The sequence below is a fragment of the Trichechus manatus genome, unplaced genomic scaffold, assembly GCF_000243295.1.
Source record: "Trichechus manatus latirostris isolate Lorelei unplaced genomic scaffold, TriManLat1.0 scaffold00056, whole genome shotgun sequence".
NCBI classification, from domain to species: domain Eukaryota; kingdom Metazoa; phylum Chordata; class Mammalia; order Sirenia; family Trichechidae; genus Trichechus; species Trichechus manatus.
In genome coordinates, this window is record NW_004443992.1 from 4,948,356 (window position 1) to 4,972,486 (window position 24,131).

Here is a 24,131-nt window from a genome sequence, read left to right on the forward strand (position 1 = left end):
CATCTCATCTGTAAAATAAAACGGCTGCCCTAGATGATCCCTAAATACCCTTGCACATCTAAAATTCTGAAATTCTAATAAATTCTGGGTCTGAAAAAATAAAAAAATTCTCATACTCTTGGTCAGATGAAGGAACAAGTAAAATCTCAAATCATTAAATTATTAATAATTAAAATTTAATGTTAGTAAATGAGGTTTAACATAGATTCTAATATCAAAATGCCTTTAAACGAAAGCACTAAGTTTTCTATCCTCATTTCTCAAGGCAGCTCTGGTTAATCCGGAACTCAGGAGCTCAATCCTGAGAGGCAGCTCTGAATGGATCCAGCCTTCTGGGGCTGCTTCTGGAGCCAGAAACCAGGAGATCTCAAAGCCATCATCTGCAACTGAGCATTCAAAGGTTAATTTCAGTGACTTAATGCATAATCCAAAATTATCTCTCCTCTTAGTCTCTAGCTTGCTTGGAAGGGGCAACGTATGTTTATATAGGATTATCTACAGAAAGGAGGTTGGACCACTGTCAAATAGGGATATTTTAAGATAAGGACTAAGTTCCCCCTCCACCGCCTTTCCTTGTAGTTAGTAAACTTCCATCATCTGTGCTTTGTTAGGAGTTGCTCTCCAGAGGGATTTAGTTGGTTCAGTTTCCTATTTCCCTCACCTCTTTTATCTGACTTTCTTTCCTTGTCATATTTATTCACATTGTAGAGTAAACTGAGAATCCTTTCATGGAACCTGAAGCAAATTATTCACCTCCCGGGTCCCAGTAAACCCTGGTTTATCTCTGCATGGACTTGACTTCTAAGGGCTGGCGTGAGAGCCTTCGATTAACCTCTGACAAGGTGAAGCTGCACTCACTCACCCCAAATGCTTTGACATTAATGCTCAGCACCCTCTTTCCTCCAAATCGCTTTAATTGCAGACAAAGGTCTCCCTCCCTTCAGATTTGGTTGCATCTTCAGGCTCATTTGGATTATCTTCCTAAAATATACACATGGTGCCTGCGGGTGCGCACATCCTCGCGCGCGCGCGCACACACACCCTCGTGCTGGTACACGACCCGGCTCCTAGTTCGGAACGCATTCCATTCTTCGCGCTCGGGCACACCCCTCCGCAGTGGGGATTGGTCGAGCCGACCACCGCCCCCACCCCTCGTCGAGGCTCAGCTCCTAAGAGGGTCAGACGCCTGCCAATCCCCACGGGCTGTCAAAACAAGTCTCCCTCCCTGTCACAACAGAGCGGAGTGGAGACCGCCGCCGCTGCACTTCCTGGGGCCACCGCGCTGCTGTCCGCGGGCAGGTGGTGGGCACCCCGGGCTGCGGTCGCCGGGCTCCGGCCACCCTCTGGCCACGCGCGTACTGGCCCCGGAGGCCGCGCGGCCAGGCTCCCGGTGCCTTTTGTTTGGCGCAGAGCAAGCGTTTACATCACGTTTCGGACACCTCCCTCTCCTCTTCGCCTCTCCTTCTCGCTCCAGCTTACATCCCCTCCTACCCCTTCGCCGTCACCCCGCGGGACTGTCGGCCTCCTGGACCAAAGCCCGCGGACGTCTCCACCCGAGCGATGCCTCCTCTCCAGAAAGTTGCCGCTGCCGCTGCTGCCTCCGGGCGCTGAAACAAAGTCCGGCGGAGCCGCCTCTGGGTGCATTGCGCTTGTCCGTGCGGGGCGGCTGGATTCCGCTGCCGGGCGTGCCAGCTCCCCTCGTGGAGTCTGACACGCGCCCCGCCATGGCCGAGGGCGCGGCCGGCAGGGAGGTTCCGGTGCCGCCCGACGCCGCGGAGGGCGAAGAAGACGCCCGGGTGGGCCCCGACACCGCCTCTGGGGACGGCTTGGCGGTGGGCGCTGCGGGCCAGACGAGAGACCGTCGTGGAGGGGTCGCGTTGCCGGGCGCTGCTGGAGCCCCGGCTGACAGCGAGGCCAGCCTTCTGGAGGCGGTGCGGGCTACCCCCCGGCGCAGCAGCATCATTAAGGTAAGGGAGGCCATGCCGCTCCCGGAGCGTGGTGGGGCTGGGGCGGGTGTCGCGGGCCCGGGCAGGATGCACGGTCCCCGGAGGCATCTCAGGCTCAGCATTGTTTTCTCCCTCCCACTCTCTACATTACCAAACCTTCCTTCCTCGTCCGGAGGTTCCCAGTCTCAGCTCTTGGCGGTGAGAGGCAGAAGTGACTTTTTTTTTCCTGACAGCCAGTGGAGGAAAAGTTCCGTTCTGCGCCTTTGAGTGTTGATGGATGCCTTTTCTCATTTTCCCTGAAAGCTTCACTAAACCGTTGATGCAAGGGAGGAAGAGAGGACTGAGGATAAATGCAGACACCACCGGACGGTTGCGCACTGCTCTCTAGTGAAGGGTTAGCTTTATTCTGCACAGAATTGGAAATGTACAGCTTACCCTCAAGTGAAAAAACAAATATCCTCTCCCGGCTCAAATGGTCCCGAAATCCCAAGAAACACGAACTTTCCCGATAGGCAGGCAGAGTTTTCAGTGAACCCTTACAGCAAAGTAAAGAGCGACTGAGACCATAGTTTCTGTGCTGCAGAAAGCGCAAACGGAAAGCAATCAATCCCTCAAGCCTCATCCCCTGACCTTGTGGTTTCCTCCACGTCCAGGGAAAAACTTCCCGACCCGACCCCCATCCCCCACCAGACAGGATTTCTCTCCATTCATTTGGCAAGTAGTTTGTAGTCCCAACCCCCTTATATCTTTATCTTCCTTCCATTCGAGGCTTGTTTCTTCTGTTTGAGATTTCATCTTTTGGGTTCATGACTTCGGGGGTTAGGTCGCCTGGAAGTAAGAGCCCTCTTACTGGCTGTGGAAAAGGGCTTCTTAGCGTAAATGCGTTTGAGTGATAGTGTGCATGTGAGATTAAAATCAATTTTGGCAGACTCTGAGTGAGTATGAAACTACTTATAAAAAAGCAATAATGATAATGAAAGACTGACTTGGAAATACTGTTCAACTTGAACTTGGTGCGCAGATACATTCAAAACCCCTGTTCAGGTTTAAGCTGTCTAACTGCAACACAATGAGTGTCTCGTTCCCAAGCTCTAAATTAGAGCTTCCAGTACCAGTGTGGATAGATTGAGCCCACAACACATCCACCTAGTTCCATGTAGGTGACACATGGAAGTTGGAAACCAATAGGGACATTTCTATATTAAAAGAAGAGTGGGTGGTAGTTGCAAATGACTTGTAGTAGTTTCTGTTATATTGTGGCTTTTAGATTATGTGAAAAGGAGTGTTCTAGATTGGGTGTGAATTTGGATAAAAGGGAAACAACTATTTTTTTTTTAACACACATGTCAGAAAAGCTTATTGTTTTGAAACTTAACAGCATCACAATTAGAAAGGAAACAACGTACATTTTGGATTCTAAGATGTTGATACTACATGTGATCCAGTGTGTGTGAAAACAGGCAGCGGCAAGATAGTTTAGATTATTCTATGATAAAAAGCAGTGAGTTCTATAATATTGTAAAAAATAAAAACAATAGAGTATAAGGAATATGCAAATTCTTGCAACTAAAATTTGCCATTTTTAAATTCTGCTGTATTCTCAGAAGGGTTGTTAGGGAGTCATGCTGCCTCCTGTTTTGAAGTTTCTTTTTGTGACAAAAAAGGAGGGAGACAGCTGAGTATCAACCTGACCTTTTCTCTATATAGTAGTAAATTAAATATTTAGTAAATGGCCCTTAATATTTAAAGATATTAGAAAATGAAGTGCATTATTATTATTATTTTTAATGAGGTCCTATTGAAAAGTAATATATGTGTAAGACTCCCAGCTACATCATACCCCTGCTCACATAGTCCACCCCCATAACACTTTCTTATACATCCTTTCGTAAATATTCTATGCATATATAAGTATATATTTACATACATATCTTTGGTGAACTATTGAAGCTCATGATTTATATGATAGAAACTAGGCTAGAGTTCCATAAGCCTCATACCTTCAAATTTGTTTCAAACATTTTGATGCCTAGAGGATTGTGATGCCTAGAGGATTATCTGTACATTGTGATGAGCCAGTTAATCTTCAGGGTAACCAGGTAGGTCACTGGTGGGCAACAGTTCTTGAGTCTGTTCCCAGAGACTTTCATTCCTGTGCAGTGGGGAAGTAGGCAGGTGGTGGGCTCTGTTCTCCTCCCTCCCAGAGATCAGAGACCTTTCTGTTGACATCTTGAATCTGCTGCCCCATGGTTTGTTCATTTTAGCATAGTAAAAATGACAGTTTCTGAGAAAGGTCCAGATAATACAAGAAATACATAGCACATATTGTGTTGGGAGAGAAAATGCATTCTATGCATTTTTGACTATAGTTTTTTTTTGGCATTGAAACACACAAAAAGGAAAGGTTTTAGGACATTTGTATTAATCAAGATAATTAAATGTTGTTCCAAACAGCCATAGTATAGTAGTAATTGATATTCATGATCATAACTCTGAGCTCCTAGGAGCTTGTGAATTATCAAATATTAAATTATCTCACCTTAATTTACAGTATTATTTCTAGTCTGATTATTTGAATGCTAATTCTCTATTAACTTGAGTATTAGATAAATCAGAATAGTGCATTCTTCTATCATGCCAGAAAACAGACTGTCTCGTATATTAAATCAAAGAAATGTTTCCCATAAATCTGCCCTCGCTAATTTGTGAAAATGTGTTTAGTTGAGAAAACAATTTTCTTCTGAGCTGATGAAAACAATGACAGTATTTATCTTTATACATCTTCTGAAAGTCTTTCTAATGTTATTGTGTCTATTCCTTTCTATGCCCAGTCCTGGGTTTTAAAAATTTAATGTGCCAGTTAAACTAGGTTCTCTTTAATCCTATTTTTTCCCATGCTTTTTTGTGTGATTATTGATTGATGGCACTGGCACTGGTAAATTCTGCATTTTTTGGACAATAATGCAGTAGAGTTCATCTTAATTGCTTCTTGATGACTTGTAGTTTCAAAGGACAAGTAAGTTACATGCAGGGTTGCTAATATCTAACAATTGTGTACTATTCTGCTTTTGAATATATTTCTAATTAAGAAATTAGACCAATTCTCTATCTGGTACTTGATATCAAGTTTATAATGTTTAATACATTTAACATTTAAAAATATAGTTTATAGTTCCATAATTTTGTAATGTTCTAAGACTAGAAGGTGCTGTAGCTTATTCTTTATACTAAATTGTGGGAACTCAGAAACATACATGTTTTAAAAAGAGCCGGTTGTTTTTCTTTCATTATATGAAACATGTTGAAGGATTCTACTTTTTCTCATTTCCTTTTGATTCTACTTAACTATTAATTCTCTAGGCAAAGAGTAGAAATTATCACTTGGATCTCATGGACATGAGTGTGTGGAAAGAATATAGTAGATGACAGTAAGGTGCTGACATCTTCACTGAAGCAGCTAAAGGAATGGCTTCAGTGTTGTCCACGTTCCATTACTTTATATCATGGCCCGTCTTACTATGTCATGTTCACTGGGGAGGTGGTGAAGTGGGTTTCTGAACTTCAGCCTCAAAGATGCACTTTGGGTACCTGTCGACCCACATCAAAATTATGACTCTCTTCAAAGGGGGTAAAAACAAACAACCCACCCCCCCAAAACCCATTGCCATCGAGTCCGACTCATAGTGACCCTATAGGGCAGAGTAGAACCCTCCCATATGGTTCCCAAGGAGCAGCTGGTGGATTTGAACTACCAACCTTTTGGTTAGCAGCTATACTTCTTAACCATTGTGCCACTAGAGCTCCCTCAAAGGGGTACTTGTTTAAAAAAAATTAAAAAAAAAAAAACCAGTTGCCTTGGAGTCAATTCCAATTCATAGCAACCCTATAGGACAGAGTAGAACTGTTCCATAGGGTTTCCTAGGAGTGACTGGTGGATTTGAACTGCTGACTTTTTGGTTCCTTTTGGTTAGCAGCTTCAGCTCTTACCCACTGCGCCACCAGGGCTCTCCCTCCAAGGGGTAAGGGGAGTGGAATTCACATTTATTAAGTGTCTCCTACTATGAATCAGAAGGTGCCCTGATAGTGCAGTGGTGTCAGTTGGAACCTACCAGCCACTCCAAGAAAGATGTGGCAGTCTGTTTCAGTAAAGATTACATCCTTGGAAACTCTGTGGGGCAGTTCTACTCTGTCCTGTAGGGTTGCTATGGGTTGGAATTAACTCGACGGCAACAGGTTTGGTTTTGGTTTTAGACTATAAGTCAGGCACTAAGCTAAGAACTTTCATCTATTATATCACTTAATCCTCTCAGCAAACCGTCTAAAGTAGGGGAGGGAAGCACAGTGCTCTTCTTATGCTGTCTGTCAGATGTAGGGAGTCCACAATACATGAACGCTTTCTAGGTTAGAAACAACCTGAACATTTAAGAGTGTGGTGGAAGAGTCTGAATCTTGGTTCCCAAAACTTATGCGGTAAATTATCCTTTCTTGCCCTCTCCCCCTTCCTAATTCAGAACACTTGGAGATCATTGACTCTAGAAAGGGATTACAAACTTTGTCCATTTTGTTGGACTTGCACTATATTTTGAAAGGGAGAGCGATTTGACAGGTGTTCTACTTGGTGTCAACATATGGAGCTCACACCTGTTGTTTTATACCAGGCTCACTTCCCCTGTGCCCCTGCAGACAGTTGAGTTTGTGAAGGGTTGCATTCTTATAAAGTGATAACAGAGAACAAGAACCTGGGGCATAGGCATATGTACTATTCTAGGGGAATGATGAAATATGGGATCTTTAAGTTGGAGCTCTGAAACCATTTTTCACAGAGGCACTTATGAAGGGAAATTAAATGTAATTGAATTCTTACTTAAAATTGTAGGCACCTTATGAGTTATATAGGTTTTTGTAGATTGGCCTGGGAACTAATTATCATTTATGGACTTTTTTTTTTCTTTGTAGAAATATGTGTTAAAAGTTCCCAGTCATCAACTTAGGGATGAATTTGGGAAAAATAATATGATCTTACAGTGGAGCTGGCCAGTCTTTAATGTAGGGGTGCCTTGAGCGTGTCCTGGTGGCTATGGGGGTGTTCCTCCTGAGGTATGATTCAGCTGTATCAATAGCATTGAACCTCTTAGGTGGATTTGGTTTATTATCCAAGCAGCTTCAGTCAGAGTGTTTATGTTCTCAGAAATTGCCATAGAAACATGGTCACATTTTACCTTAGAAGTGGGTGCTTCTCATTGTAGTACCTTTCTGATGTGATTTCTTATAGCATCTCTCGATAGAATTAGGAATAAAATTTAGACAGAGGCTTATTGTACTTTGATGAAAGGTTTTAGAAGTGGCTGTTGATATAGTAGCATTTCCTACTAAGATTAAAATCTATACTACTTGTTTTCCTTTTTGAAAAATATCTTAAGGTTAAAGAAGTGTAAATTAATCACATAGCCTTTGAGGGATTAGATATATATTGCAACCAAATAGGTGTTTTCCCTTTTTACAGTAGAGAAAACAGGTAATTAAATTTTGTACACTAAAATGTCAGTCGAACATTTATTGCCAAATAACACCTCAGGCACAGCAGGGCATTATGAAAAGACATCAGGAGACAGCCGATTTTGCTACTGAACAAACAATCCGTTAACTGCTTCTAGGTAAAGCTCAAGCAACTGATCAGACAACGGCTGGGGGAGTAACTCAATGAAAGACTTACAACAGTCTTTCCTGTTCCCCCAGTCACTTCTGTTCAACTTTAATGACTAGAAATTAAAAATAAGTTCATTTTCAGAAGCTATGTTCAAACTGAAATATATATATAATTTATATGTACATATGATTGTACATTTAAAAAATTATCCAGCTTAAAATGACTAAACAGAGGTAAAAGGTAGGTATAAATTTACTTACCGATCTTCCCATTAGGATCTCAGCACCAGTAAATGAACCATTGGTTATAAAGTGGGGCGAGAGAATAATTTGATTGGACTTGCACTCTAAACCTAAGGTAATAAATCAGTAAATCTTATTACAGCGAAACCTGTTAGTTCCACAAAGTCTCATATTTTTGACAAGTATTTCATAATGTGCAAAAGGTTTATTTGTAGTTTTAGTGAATGTGATTCATCTCTATACCTCAGTTCCTGCTTTGTTAATTCTTTTACACTGACCTTTTTCCTTTAAAATATGCTGTCTGTACTAAAACCTAAGCATAGGCATATGTACAAGTAGGAGAAATTGTACTGCTTGTGTACAATATAATGGTTAAAAATGATGGTGAGAGTGTGAAGCTACTAACATGAGTGATTAGGGAATCAGGTGCACTGGAATTCAGAACACTATCCCTCTGAGGACTTAAGGGAGATAATTACATAAGGAAGGCAACAACAGACCAAAGAACACTTCACTGTTAGCTGGGATCAAGATTACAAGGTAGAACTCTAGAAGGCTGAACCTGACCACATTGTGAGCACTTTTCTCTAAGGCCCAAATGGCTTCAAACCAAAGCAGGCCAAATAACCTGTGTGCTTAAAGCTCTTTCCCACCTTCCCAGATCTGACAGCTGGTGATGAGGAAAGCTGATTAGGAGCATACCTGCTAGGGCCAGAGGAAGGACTCAGTGACATGGTCAGCAGGAGGAGAATGCATTTCTCCTCTAAGCTGTCCTTGGCTCAGGCTGGGTTAGGGCCTGGTTCAGGAGGAGGGTAACCGTGACAGAGGAGACAGTGGAAACTGATCTAGTCTGTCCCATTTGTGTCAGCCCTGGCTGTTGTTAGGTGGCCAGGTGAAAATGGGAGAGAGAAGACCACACACTATGTGCGCTCTGAACTTTATCTCCTTTGAAAGCTTTGCTTTATGAAAGATGGCCCCATCCATGTTCTTGAACTTCAGATTCTTGATCATTACAATTTTTGAAGGAGGTGATGGGGTAGGGGTGGGAGATGGATGGAGCCTTGTACTCCCCCTAGAGACTAACATAAAGAGGAAAAGACGTCTTCAGTATTTGGTGAACTCCAGTTTTGAATTTTCTGGAATTATTGATTTCATACTATAAATATTACATATTTAGAAATGCTATTAATAATTAAATAGCCTTCTTTTTTTATTTAATCTGATAGATAAAAACACACAGTAACATCTTGAAGAGGTGAAATTGAGAAAAATTTCTTTGTAAAAATAACCAAAAACCAAACCAGCTGCCATCAGTCAATTCCAACTCATGGAGACGCCATATGTGTCAGAGTAGAACTGTGCTCCATAGGGGTTTCAGTGGCTGATTTTTCAGAAGCAAATCACCAGGCTTTTCTTCCAAGGCCCCTCTGGGTAGACTCAAGCCTCTAACCCATCATCAGCCAAGTGCATTAACCATTTGCATCAATGCTTATATAATTTGTACTAAGCACTGTTCTAAGCACTTCATGTGTGTTAACTAATTTAATCCTCACAATAACTGTATTTTATTCTTATTCCCATTTTTACAGATGTGGAGATATTAAGTAATTTGCCCAAGGTCATGTAGCTAGTAAACTACAGAGCCAGGAATTAGAGACAAATAGTCTAGCTACAGAGTTTGCTTTTAATCTTTATGCTATACAAACAAAAAACCCCATTGCTGTATAGAGTAGAACTGCCCATAGGGTTTTCAAGGAGTGGCTGGTAGATATGAACTGCTGACCTTTTGGTTAGCAGGCAAGCCCTTAACCACTGCGCCATTAGGCCTCCCTTTATGCTATACACGTTTGTGTTATATCACCTCTTAAATAGTATTGATTTAAACCTTAGGTGGAGTGTATGAAATAGAAGATTTTTTATTGTTACCTTGAAAACTAAGTTTAGGTGACAAATCAAAAAGAAATGATTCTGAAAACAGTTTTTGGAAACTCTCTCAAGGATTATTTGAATACATTTTTTCCTCCTCAGTTTCATAGTCTTTCACGTAAAGTACTTACGGCTTTACATTAATACTGTGCTTCACTTTGCCTTGAGGGATGTGGAACTCCTGTTAGTATGTTCTTAGTCCTTGACCAGAGTTAACATCTTTACCGTGAAGGAAGAGTTTATAATCCCAACTTTGGTATAAATTATACAGGCTAAGGATGGAGTGTTACTTAATCATTTCAACCTGATGTGATTTATTTTGTACTTTGATAGTTTTGTCTCCCAGCATTGATAAATCTATAAGGAGTATCCGAGTTTTCAGTCTAAGGAAATTGCAATTTTCTTGTTAAGTGTTGGTGGATATGATGCTGTGTGATTTGAGATTTCCTCCCAATTAGTTTTGAGCTAGGCATAGTGCCTTACATGCAGAAGAAGCATGGTAAATTCCATTAAATTGGAAATCTCTCTAATTACTTAATTTCCTTTTTTTTTTTTTTTTTGTAAAAATTCAAAAGTCAATATGTGGGAATTTCACGTATATGATTATGTCACAAAATTACTGTCCTTGTGGTTGCTTTATTGTACTAAGGGTAATAAGCCCATTCTGCCGTGGGCCAAGTGGTACCCAGAGGTTTGTCTTCATCATTTGGAGACCAGCTGGGTGTTAAAGGCCGTCAGCTTTCTTGTTGAGACACTTGCATGACAGCTTTAATTACCTATCTATAAAAACAAACAAACAAAACCAAACCCACCGCCATCAAGTCTATTCTGACTCATAGTGACCTTATAGGGTTTCTGAGGCTGTAAATCTCTACAGAAGCAGACTGCCACATCTTTCTCCTGCAGAGCCACTGGTGGTTTTGAACCACTAATGTTTTGGTTAGCAGTTGACCGCTTTAACCACTGCGTCACCAGGGCTCCTATCTATCTATACCAAAAACCAAACCTGTTGCCGTAGTGGATTCCAACTCATAGCGACTATCTGTAGTTATGTTAAATTATTAGAGATGACTTTGGCTTTTTCTTTCTCTTTTTATTTTTCTATTGCAGCATTTATACAATAAAGATTTGGTCACATTCTCTTAAAGTGGATTTTTTTTTGGATTTTAGAAAAGGCTTTATTCAAACATCTGAAACTTTATAAAACACTTTTCTTAATACTTTTCTCATGTTCAGTTAGTTTGGGATCATGCTAATTTTGTGATAAATGTTGTGGTGTATGCATTTGTGTGTGTGTGTACATGTTTATGTGTGCATACTAGACACATAGGTAGTCAGAAGCCAAAACAGTAGGTGACCATTTGATGTCCAGCTTTCTGTCCTATAGTTGGTCTGATAGTCTTTATTCAAAGACATGTTCAACACAAAAGAAACTGCACGAGCTGTGAAAAGTCATACTCAGAAGTGTTAGCAGTGAAGTCTGAGCAGAAACTGAGGTTTTTTGAGAGACAAGGTAAGAGGAAGAGAAGGCTCAAAGTGTGCTGGAGAGGAATAGAGTCTGATGGGACCAGATTTAAAAATGGACAGAGCAAATAGCTACCTGAATCAACAAATGTTTCTTCCCCTGGATTATTCTGCCAAAAGTTGTGCATTTTGAGATTCCTTTTTTTTTACTTGGATGGCTTTTTGGTTCTTCTGGACACCCTTTAAAACTAATTAACATCTTATATCTTAACCTCAATAGCAATTGCTGGGTATAAAGCCCTTTTATCCTAGAGATTCCTGGGAATAATATAGGGAGATTTGGTCTGGGTTGTTGGTGGGGATGCTTCACATTAAAGGTAAACTTTGATTATTTTGCTATTTTCTAGGCCCAGCCCTAGAAAAGTCCAAGAAAATTCTTCAGGGTTATACCCTCAGCATGATCAGTTTCACCAATACATAGGAATGGCTTCTGACAAACAAGTAATCATAGACATTGGTGTAATAGAGTGGAAGTAGTTGTGAGTGATGGAATTAGCCACCACAGCTGAAAACAAAAGCTCTGAGTATCCATGTAATCAAGGGACCATGAACTGTTGTGTTAAGCCACAACCCCAGGTCTTACCAAGAGGCAGCCTTCACTACTGTTCTTGCTCCTTCCACCCCATCTCTGCCAGGCTAAAAATAAGGGGAGGACTAGAAGGGGAAGGAGGCTTGAGGGGTGGTTATGGTTTTTGAAGAAAGCTAATTTGTTTCACTTAACCTAGTTGAAGAGAGGAATTTAATGATGTTTTCTGAGGTTTCAAGAGAAAGGATCAAGAGAATCACGTGTAAAGACTGGGCAGCGAATGGTGGTGGCATCCAACAGTCCCACTTTCCACCAGATCCCCCTCTGAGTGAGACTGATGTTCATTGCTTCTCTGGAAGGTACTGAATGACTGCACTGTCAGAGCCTCTGCTGCAGTCCTGCATATGAAGAAAGAGGACACTGTAGAAAATGGCCAGGCCTCTTGCTGGTGCCCCACCCCAAGAGGCTACTTGGTTGGAGGGACTCTACTAACAAAGGGGGAAGGGATTGGATGGAAGGATGGGAGGCAGAGGTCAGTGTTCAAGCCAGATCTCTAATACCAGGTGATGAATGTGCAGGGAGAGAGTCCACATCTGGATGCTTGCTTCACAGAGAGACCAACAGTCTATTCAGTATTAACCAGAGGAGCAGAAAAACCCAACCCAGAGGGGCTGCAACATCCTCATGGGGCCACTCCCTGGGGAGATGTGAGTCTCTCCTACCTCTCCTTCAGGCCAACCCCAGAAGGGAAGTGCAGGGGGAAGAGAAAGTGAGAAGTGGGTAGAGCAGACCCACCCTCAGCCCCAGTCACTACAGCCAATATTCTAACCTGCTGTGGGGCTATGGGATAGAGAAGAAGACCTTGAATCAAATGTGAGACTGAAGTTTTAAAGTAAACAGCCTGAGGTTTTAGGACTTGAAAGAACTCTTCAAATAACTGAAAAAGACTGAAATGTTATGAAATCAGAGAGAGCTATGAGTAATAGCTCCAATATCCAGGGGGAAGGAGGATCTGAGACAGCATGGTTGAGAGGCAACAGTTACAGGAAAAATTAAACTTTCGTGCTTTACATCCCAACAATTCTAGTCTGCTTAATAATCTAATTAAATTACCATAGAATTAGAGAGGTGGACAGGAGCTTAGAGATCATTCTCTAATTCTACCCTGTCATTTTAATAAGAATATCTACCATGTCTCTCATTCTTCCCGGGAGCCAATATAGTATTGTTTATGATGCCATAGATAGGTTGTAGTTGTTGGTTGCCATTGAGTTGATCCCAAATCATGGTGACTGCATGTGTGCAGAGTAGAACTACACTCCATAGGGTTTTCAAGGCTGTGACCTTTTGGAAGCAGATCACCAGTGTTACTTACTATGGAGAGTTTTTTTAAGCATTGCTGTTATAGAATAATAATGGGCACTAACATTTATTGTCAAGATCTTACATTGCATTCAGTTTTCATAACAGCCTGGCAATATATTGTAGTTGTTGTTAGGTGCCATCGAGCTGATCATAGTGACCTTATGTACAACAGAATGAAACCCTGCCAGGTCCTGCACCATCCCTACAATCGTTGCTATGTCTGAGCCCATTGTTGCAGCCATTGTGTCAATCCATCTCATCGAAGGCCTTCCTCTTTTTCACTGACCCTCTGCTTTACCAAGCATGATGTCTTTCTCCGTATAGGTAGTGTTATTATCATTTCCACCTTATAGATGAAGAAGTCCAGGCTCTGAGAGCTAAGGAAACTTGCTCCAGGTTTTGCAGTTATTAAGTGTGTGGATGGAGGTGGGAGTGGGGAAGCAGGATTCCAATCCAAGTTTATCTGATACTTATCCACATTGCTCCTGAGAAGTTTACTAATATGTTTTATCCTTTGACTATCTCCTCCCCATCTCCCTAGTCCTTCCCAACCACCAAACCTTTATCACAGAATTTTACTTCTTTGTCATTTTAACCCGTAAACCTGCAACCCCAATACCCTAGATTTCTAAAAATCAAAGATTTCAGAATATATTGGCCTGGCTCAAATGAAAGTTAAGGTGGTTCAACCTTGCATCATTCTACAATAAAAGCAACCACCATTTGAACTATATGTATATACACTATCTCATTTAAGTTGGAAGTTAGAGGGATCTAAGAAACAACAGTAGATCTGAGATGATTGTTTAGGCACACTTCCTAGATTGGGGGTTTTGGATTTGTTACTTTTCAAAATTTAGATGTCAGAAACCCTAACTATTAGATTCCTTTTGCTGCTGTAACACATTACCACAAACTTGGTTGCTTAAAACAACACAAATTTATTATCTTACAGTTCTGGATATCAGAAGTATAAAATGGTATCACTGGGCTAAAATCAAGATGTTGGCAGGGCTGCATTCCTTTTTGGATGCTGTAGAGGAGAACCTGTTTTTTTTTTTTTTTTTTTCCTTTCCATGTTTAATCTTCTTGAAGCTGTATACATTCCTTGGCTTGTGGCCCTCTTCTATTTTCAAAGCTGGTAATGGCAGGTTGAGTCTTTATCCAATCATATCACCTGAGACAGAATCTTCTGTTTCTGTCTCCCACTTCTAAGGATCTTTATGATTACATTGGGCCCACCCAGTCACCACAGGATAATCTTCCTATTTTAAGGTCAGCTGATTAGTAATCTGAATCCATTTGCAACCTTAATTCCCCCTTACCATATAACCTTTCATATTTAAAGAGGGCATTATTCTGTCTGTCACACCCTAATTTCAGAACTAGATCGTTGCTATAGTGATTGATAATTTTATCCAATTCTAGATGAATTTTATTAGATTCTTCAAATGAACAAAAATTCAAATATGAGCAGTCCACTGGGTTAAGATTTAGAATTTTGGTAATAGTTTTAAAGAAAAACAGTTTATGGATTTTAGGAACATTTTATTTCCAAATATGTGGTAACTGCAGTTATACTTGATATACTTTTTATTTTTTGAAAGGGAACTTTTACAGAATATTGAACTGAAAGCATCGTTACAGTTCATCTTGTAATAATTGAATTCACCCTTTTACAGATTTGGAAACTGAGAACTCAGGTAAATGATTTCCTCAAAATTACAGAGCAAATTGGTAGAGAATTAGTACCGACACCTTCTAGCTTTTTATGACCTGATAAGATTTTAAAAAAACAGGAATTAGACTTCTGGATTTTTTTTTTTTAGAAAGCTTTTTAAATTGTTATAAATATAAATATATATAGCTATATATATAACAAGCATTTGCCAATTCAACATTTTTCGGGTGTATAATTTATCAAACTCAATTACATTGATCATCTTGTGTAGCCATCGTGTATCATTGGCAACTTTCCCATCACTATAAACATAAATGGATTTTATTCTTAATATATGCTTTACAAGAATTGAAGGACAATTTTCAGGTTCTCACAACATTCTCGAGTATTTGTTTTGACTCTGAGTAGAATGTACCTCTGAAAACTCTCCCATAAAATTGATTGAGTTGACCTCTACATTTAGGCAGATGCCTACTTCTTCCCTCACTATTAAAAGTATGAAAACTCCCCAAAGCATAATCAGAAAAAAAGATGATTTTCCATAGAGATAAAGATTTTCTGTGGTTATAGGTGTGGGTAGATTGTTTTATAGGAGTCTATATTTTTTCCATTAAGAGTTACTTTGATGAGTCCTGAAGACTAATGTGTAAGATTAACTATTTCCCCTGTTTCAACTTAATCGAGTAATTTTCATTAGAAGAATCATAATACCAGTGCACAAAACACAGTTATCTGGGCCTCAGAGAGGTCATTATTAGTTCCTGTATGCATTGCATTGTCAGTGTAATGGGTTTCTAGCCTATGTGGCAATGTAAGATGTTTGAAACAAGAATAAGGCCCACAGTTTCCTCAGTGTTGCATATATCGAAGGGTAATTTGCGTGCCAGGTCACATCCTAGAGAACCGGTTGTTATCTGGTGCCATGGATAATAAGACTAGCTTATGAAGTGTTTTACCTTGTATAAATCCTCTTAAAAGCCAGAAAAGAAAAACTACTCTCCACTGACACTGGGATCAACTGAGAATGTGGGCTTAGTGGCGTTGAATAAGAGAATATATATAAAAAAGAATTGGAATCATAATTTTTAAAATTCTTGGATACATGTAGTAGATATTTATTTATATAAAATGAGCTTCTGTAGATGTGTGGACTGTTTTACCTCCCTTCTTCTGGGTGCTATATTTTTATGAAGCAGAGGACTCTCCTTTTGGGAAAAAAAAAAAAAGTACCCCATAGACTTAACTGAGGAGCCAGTGTTCTAGAAAGCTTAAGGGCAATAAGCCTTTTTAGTAGAACACATAGGCAGTATTCTCTCAGTTTATCAGCTATCAACTTGCTTTTGACAGAGAGGAAATAAATTAGAAACTGTCCTATAAACACTAGGAAATTACAGTGTCCTTTGTTTATTCTTTGTGAGTCTCATCTCACTGTAAAGAGACGGACCACATTTTAGACTTAAGTTGTATCTTCTATAGTTCCTATTAAGTGTTAGGCACATAGTTGATTTATTTTCCTCCTCAAATTGAATGAAGATAACTCATTCTCTTTCATGTTCCTGAAAAGATCCTTGACCTAAGCTAATGTGGTCCACCACTGCTAGGTTCACTGCTATTCATAAGGTTTTCACTGGCCAATTTTTTCAGAAGTAGACTGCCAGGTCCTTCTTCCTAGTCTGTCTTAGTCTGGAAGCTCCACTGAAACCTGTCCACCACGGGTAACCCTGCTGGTATTTGAAGCACTAGTGGTGTAGCTTCTAGCAATGCTCAAGCCACTACAGCACAACAAACTGACAGATGAGTCATTTAAAATCAGGAAAGGTGTGTGTCAGGGTTGTATCCTTTCACCATACTTTTTCAATCTGTGTGCTGAACAAGTAATCTGAGAAGCTGGACTATATGAAGAAGAATGTGGCATCAGGATTAGTGGAAGACTCATTAACAACCTGAAATATGCAGATGACACAACCTTGCTTACTGAAAGTGAAAAGGACCTGAAGCACTTACTGATGAAGATCAAAGACTACAGCCTTCAGTATGGATTGTACCTCAACATAAAGAAGATAAAATCCTCACAACCGGACCAATAAGCAATATCATGATAAATGGAGAAAATATTGAAATTGTCAAGGATTTAATTTTACTGGAATCCACAATCAATGCCCATTGAAGCAGCAGTCAAGAAATGACATATTGCATTGGGCAAATCTGTGGCAAAAAACCTCTTAAAGTGTTAAAAAGCAAAGACGTCACTTTGAGGACTAAGGTGTGCCTGATCCAAGCCATGGTGTTTTCGGTCACCTTGTATGCATGTGAAAGCTGAACAATGAATAAGGAAGAGTGAAGAAAAATTGATGCCTTTCTCTTACGGTGTTAGCAAAGAATATTGAATATACGATGGACTGCCAGAAGAATGAACAAATCTGTCTTGGAAGAAGTACAGCCAGAGTGCTCCTTGGAAGTGCAGATAGTGAGACTTCATCTCACATACTTTGGACATGTTATCAGGAGGGACGATTCCCTGGAGAAGGACATCATGCTTCTGGTAAGGTAGAGGGTCAGTGAAAAAGAGGAAGACCCTCAGCGAGATGGATTGACACAGTGGCTGCAACAATGGACTCAAACATAGCAACGATTGTGAGAATGGTGCAGGCCAGGCAGTGTTTCGTTCTGTTATACATACAGTTGCTATGAATCGAAACTGACTCAATGGCACTTAACAACAACAATTACTAGGTTTGTTTTACTTATTAGGAACTTAAATCTTTGGGAGACAGCTTGGCTCTGGGAAGATGACACAGCCTGGAGAATTTGATCTGGGATGGGATCTTGGCTGTACTGTTTACTAACTGTGTGATCATGAGCAAGTTTAAAAATTTTTCTGAGCTTCAGTTTCTTCATTGGTAAAACAGGAATTATAATATGTGTCCCACAAGTTTGTTATAAGGCCTGGAGGTGATGAATGTAACATATCTGAAATTTTGTAGGCACTTAATAAGTGACAGTAGTGGTTGTTTATTGGAGAGGCTCTACCTAAAAAAGAGATGACTTGACAATCCATTTACCTAGCAGCTCCTCTAATAAAAATACTGCACGTTGGCTGGTAATGGAAAGTCTACAGTTCTATAAAAATTTTACAACAGTGTTTATATACCCTGTAAAAGCAGCTGAGGCCCCTAGTTCCTTCTGGGTGGCTTCTTACTGAGCCTTTCAACAGCAGTGTATCACTGTTAAAAGAAGCAGTCTTATTAGTTGCCACCATGTCTTACTCAAACCATGTATGACATTTATTCAATCAAATTACCCTTCAGTAATCTTAAGATGCCTTGCCCGCAATAGCTTAAGTTAATGTGTGTGAACATGGGCCAAGTCTGGCATCTGAGCCCTGCCATCTACCTACATGGCCTCTTGTGAGATACAACTAAAAAGAAAACATTGTTAACTCTTCAAGCAATTATATATAAAGAAATTTCTAAGTTATAGTTGATTTTAGCTCTTTCATTCAAATATCAAATATTGAAAATTGAATTGATATGTAACACTACACATCTCAGGGCAGGGGAAGAATGCGGGCCTTTTGTCTGGTTATTTAATGCTTTATATTAAATCTTTAAACATAAGCTTAATATCTTTGTTGTGAAGCCAAGGCCATTGAAATTTGACTCTACTAACAGTCTTTTTGGCATCGCTAATCAGTTTTTTCTTCACTCTATAATACATTTGGCAAAGTTACTTTTAATGATTGATTCAGTCATTCATCTGTTCACTGACTCTTCTGATACTGTGACAAGACCATGCTTAGCAATGTAGAGATTCAAAGGTGAGGCAGACATACTCTTTGATACCCAATGTATTAGAACTATAATATCAAAAAGAAAATGGGTAGTGTAACAGAGGTATAGATTTGAGCTCCAAACTAGGTGCTTAAAAATGTTTATTAGGTGAATGAATATATCCAGGCCTGTATATATGTTTTGTTGGATATCTCCAAGTCCCCAGATTTGCTGTTCTTCTGTGTTCCCCATCTATGAACGGCACTACCATAGCCCTAGTTGCCATTGCTAGCAATCTGGGCTTAATCTTCCTCTCTGTCCTCTCCCTCCTGTCATATCTAATCTATCATCATGTTCTCTTGGTCTATTTCTTGAATAGTTTTCAATGATACTCTAGTTCAGACTACTTCCATGCTTGGCCTCTAATTTCAAAACGTCTTCTAACTGGTCTTCCTGTCTACAGACACCTTCTTTTTTCCTTATCCAATATCCAGAATAGCAGGTGGAGTCTTAGTTCTAAAGGCAAATCTAATTGTGTCATTTTCCTCCTTAAAAGTTTTTGATGCCTTCCTGTTGTTCTAGGAATAAATCGCAAATCTCTTCATATAGTTTAGGAGGCCTAGTACAATGTGGGTCCTGCTTGTCTTCCCAGCTCCATCTCCTCTTACCTTTTTCTCCCTCTCACATTCCATTCAATGAGATGACACTGTATGGAAAGCATAGGGCACTTCCCATAGCTGTTCAATGTATGTTAGCTAGTCTTATTATTTTCCATGTGCCTTCTCTGAAAGTGGCACAACTGGGAAAAAGTTTTTAGGAGCATTAAAGGAGGGAGGTCAGAATAGAGAGAAGCACAAAGTTGACAAGAGGATATAATCTAGATGCTGGCAATTAAATTGGATAATGAATATCATGATAGAGATTAATAAGTTGTTAAATCTACTAAACTTTTGAAAAACATTTTTTGGTTGATCTTGGAAAATAACTCAGTGTAGCATATGAAAAAGGACTTTCTGTTGGATCTTAAATTTATTGTTTCCTGAGATTATGATCTAGTTTAGAAAAGTCTTCAGATATTCACTCTTTAAGATTTACATTGTTTTCCAGAGTCCCACAAATGATCATGGTACTGTTGTTAAGTGTTTAGTAGGCTACAGAATTTCCTAAAATTGTGATTTTCAGTCAATGGAATAAGATGACTCACAGGGAACATAACTCTTTTTGTTTTTACTTCTGATCTTAATCTTTACGTGGTCAAAAGTCTATGTTTCTATTAATCTCACAGATCAGCAATTGTGTTTGTTTGTAAGGGAGGAAATAAAATTTAATTTAGCTACCTTTCTGTGTCTAGCATGATAAATATTATTATTAATAACTTGAAGCTGAATCATTTAGATCAGGCTTTAGAGATAGAGAAAAGTTTGTCTATACTCTTTTTCTGTTGTATTGTTATAATTTGAGTCGGAAGATCCGTTTTCATTAGTTTGGGATAAATAGATCTTTTGAAAATATCAATATTTCAACAATTTAATGTTTACCTTTTTTATTTAATGAAACCATTTGCAAGAGATTGGTTGGGTCATCTGATGAGTGTTGTCAGATTGCTTTGGAATAGTATAAATACTACGCAAAAGACTTTCTTAGATTGTTTAGATTTTCTGATTATTAAAATTACCTTTGAGTTCAAAACGTAAGGAAATAAACAGTAAAAAAAACAGCACAAAACATTTTATTTGGTGCCTTTGTGCTTTTAAAATGGATTCAAAGTTTTGATTTTTTACTAAGTTTAATATATATGTTCGATTTAGTAGAATTGTTATTTAGCATAAGATTTTGAAATTCTTATGATTAGATGATTATAATTTAACAATCAAGTATGACTTTTGAAAAAACATTCAGTATTGATAATTTGGAAATTTAGAACAAATTTTTAAAACTTCTCCTAGCTTTGCAATGTCATGGGAACCTCTGTAAAAGCATCTACATTGTAATGTTAAATGCACTAGTATGGGAAGACAATTGATTGCTGTGATCTATCTTATAATCATATATGTAAATCCATAATTGAATATTCTAATCACTGCCATTTGGATAAAAACAAATCCTAAAAGCTGTTACATCTCCTTAAGGAGCATGTCAAGAACAGACGAACGCAGAACGTCTTTAACTATCCCAAAACAATTCCATAAATGGTTACCACTTTCTTTTAAAAGTTAGGAATTCTGTTGAATCCATTACAGTTCTTTACACGGGCTGCCAACCGATTGTGTAATTACATGCCATATAGCACAAAGCATGATTTATGATGCTATTGTTATGGTGTGCTTACTAAATAGAAGAATGAAAAAAAGTAACTACAGTATTAGCAGAAGTGCTGTAGGTAGGGTTGCCAGATAAAATACAGGCTGCCCAGGGTTAAATTTGTATTTCAGATAAACAGCACATGATTTTTTTAGTATAAGTATGCCCCATGCAAAATTATTAGTTTTTTATATGAAATTCAAATTTAACTGGTCAACCTGTATTTTTATTTGCTTACTCTGGCAACCCTGGAAATAGGTGATTGAATAGAATATAGGTAACAGTAAAGGAACAGATTTTTCTAATGGGACAAAATTTTTCCTTAGAATTTCTCCTGAATCAAGTAAAGAACGTCTTGGTCACCCAGCTCTAAATGATATCTGGAGCTGAGATTTGAACCCAGGGAGTTAGCCTCAAAAGTCCATGTTCTATCCCTGCCTCTCTTATACTGATGTTGGTGTTAGTGAAATTAAAAGTAATTCTTATATCCCACATTGTTTCAATCTGTATTACGTTGACGTTTGTAGCAGTAAAATGAATCTTTTATTTTACATTAAGGAATTAACTTAGTTAGTAAATTGAAAATTTTTTTCCCAAAGGTAGGCAGTTTTTGACTTGAGAATTTTAGCAAAACATGCAGATTTTTGCTGTACTATTTTAAGTGGTGTTCATTAGTTTAACCAAACGTTTTTGTTTTCTGCATACTTAATAGTGATTTGCTTTTAATTTTCTTGTTGAAACTGAATTACTGTGCTTGTACCCTGCAAGTGGGAAGCAGCCATAGTTTGGAGCTGCACATTATTCTACTTGTTTCTTTAGCTTGGCCATCCTCCATCTCTTCTGTTGTGCCCATCAATCATCTGGTGCTCTTTATATACTGTAGGATGCATTTTCCCCGCCTTGAGTGATAGTGGTTGCCTTTTGTGACTTAGCCCTCATTAATAATTAGGCAGGGCTCTTATTTTTTTAAGGTACCATATATGAGGTCTTGTAATAATTCATGATCTGCATTCATTCATTTATAAATGTATATGCATAAAATCTAGCAGAGTCACAAAAATCTTGAAACGGGAACCTCTTAAATAAAGATGAAAATATTGCAAGCTCTATCAAGTTACGTTCAAGAGCAAGTTTCAGAGTCTCTTCTGACATCCATTTTGTTTTTTTCTTTCTTTTCTGTCTTTTTAATGATCTTTTTGCTTTGTTCATATATAATGTCCTTGATGTCTTCCCACAACTCATCTGGTCTTCAGTCATTAGTGTTCAATGGGTCAAATCTATTCTTGAGATGATCTCCAAATCGGGTAGGATATACTCAAGGTTGTATTTTGGCTTTCATGGACTTGTTTTTACTTTCTTCAGCTTCAGTTTGAATTTGCACATGAGCAGTTGATGGTCTGTTATGCAGTTGGCCCCTGGCCTTGTTTTGATTGAGGATATTGAGCTTTTCCATCAGCTCTTTCTGCAGATGTAGTAGATTTGATTCCTGTGTTTTCCATCTGGTGAGGTCCACGTGTATAATACCATTTATGTTGTTGAAAAAAGGTATTTGCAATGAATAAGTCATTGGTCTTGCAGAATTCTATCATGCGATCTCTGGCATCGTTTCTATCACCATGGCCATATTTTCCAACTACCAATCCTTCTTTGTGTTTCCAACTTTTGTATTCCAATCACCAGTAATTATCAATGCATATTGAGTGCATGTTTGATCAATTTCAGACTGCATAAGTTGGTAAAAATGTTCAGTTTCCTCATCTTTGTTATAGTGGTTGGTGCGTAAATTTGAATAATAGTTTTATTAACTGGTCTTCTTTGTGTGTGTAGGAATGTTATCCTATCACTGACAGTGTTGTAGTTCAGGATGGATCTTGAGGTGTTGTTTTTGATGATGAATACGATGCCGTTCCTCTTCAATTTGTCATTCCTGGCATATAGACCATATGATTGTCTGATTCAAAATGGCTAATACCAGTCCATTTCAGCTCACCAATGCCTAGGATATTGTAGGCGTTTCATTTCATTTTTGATGATTTCCAATTTTCCCAGATTAATACTTCGTATGTACATTTCACGTTCTGATTATTAATGAATGTTTGCAACTGTTTCTTCTCATTTTGAGTCGTAAACGTTGACTAGCTTAAGCAAAAGGAAAAAATGATGAAGTAAAAGAGCTGAACAGAAAATTTCAAAGGGTGGTTTGAGAAGACAAAGTAAAGTATTGTAATGAAATGTCAAAGACCTGGAGTTAGAAAACCAAAAGAGAAGAATACGCTTGGTATTTCTCAAGCTCAAAGAACTAAAGAAAAAACTCAAGCCTTGAGTTGCAATTTTGAAGGATCCTATGGGCAAAAAATATTGAACTACACAGGAAGCATCAAAAGGAGATGGAAGTATACACAGAGTCACTGTACCAAAAAGAATTGGTTGATGTTCAACCGTTTCAGGGAGTTGCATATGATCAAGAACTGATGGTATTGTAGGAAGAAGTCCAAGCTGCACTGAAGGCATTAGTGAAAAACAAGGCTCCAGGAATTGACAGAATACCAGCTGAGACGTTTCAACAAGTGGATGCAGCTCTGGAAGTGTTCACTTGTCTATGCCGAGAAATTTGGAAGACAGCTACTTGGCTAATCAGTTGAAGGAGATCCATATTTGTGCCCATTCCAAAGAAAGGTAATCCAACAGAATGCGGAAATTATTGAACAATATCATTAATATCACACACAAATAAAATTTTGCGGAAGAAAATTTTAAAAACGGTTGCAGCAGTGCATTGAAAGTGAACTGCCAGAAATTCAAGCTGGATTCAGAAGAGGACGTGGAATGAGGGATATCATTGCTAATGTCTGATGAATCTTGGCTGAAAGCAGAAAATAGCAGAAAGATGTTTACCTGTGTTTTATTGACTATGCAAAAGCATTCGACTGTGTGGATTATAACAAATTATGGATAACGTTGTGAAGAATGGGAATTCCAGAGCAGTTAATTGTCCTCATGAGGAACCTGTACATAGACCAAGAGACAGTCGTTTAAACAGAGCAAGGGAATACTTTGTGGTTTAAAATGAGGAAAGGTGTGCATCAGCATTGTATCCTTTCACCATACTTATTTAATCTGCGTGCTGAGCAAACAATTCGAGAAGCGGCCTATATGAAGAAGAAGGGGGCATCAGGATTGGAGGAAGACTCATTAACAACCTG

The 24,131-nt window shown here is 39.0% G+C and overlaps 1 protein-coding gene across 3 annotated transcripts in view; it reads left to right on the plus strand.

Moving 5' to 3' along the window:
- Positions 1 to 1,348: 1,348 nt before the first annotated feature.
- The window catches only part of PLCL1 (phospholipase C like 1 (inactive)), a 390,794-nt gene continuing 368,011 nt past the window's right edge, over positions 1,349 to 24,131 (plus strand). For 2 of the 3 annotated variants that reach the window (XM_023732952.1, XM_004378194.2), the window contains exon 1: positions 1,349 to 1,967. In XM_023732952.1, coding sequence (XP_023588720.1) covers positions 1,725 to 1,967 — 243 coding nt within the window. In that variant the 5' untranslated portion in view covers positions 1,349 to 1,724. The remainder of the gene's footprint in view (positions 1,968 to 24,131) is intronic. The other variant, XR_002824409.1, reaches the window with a different exon arrangement.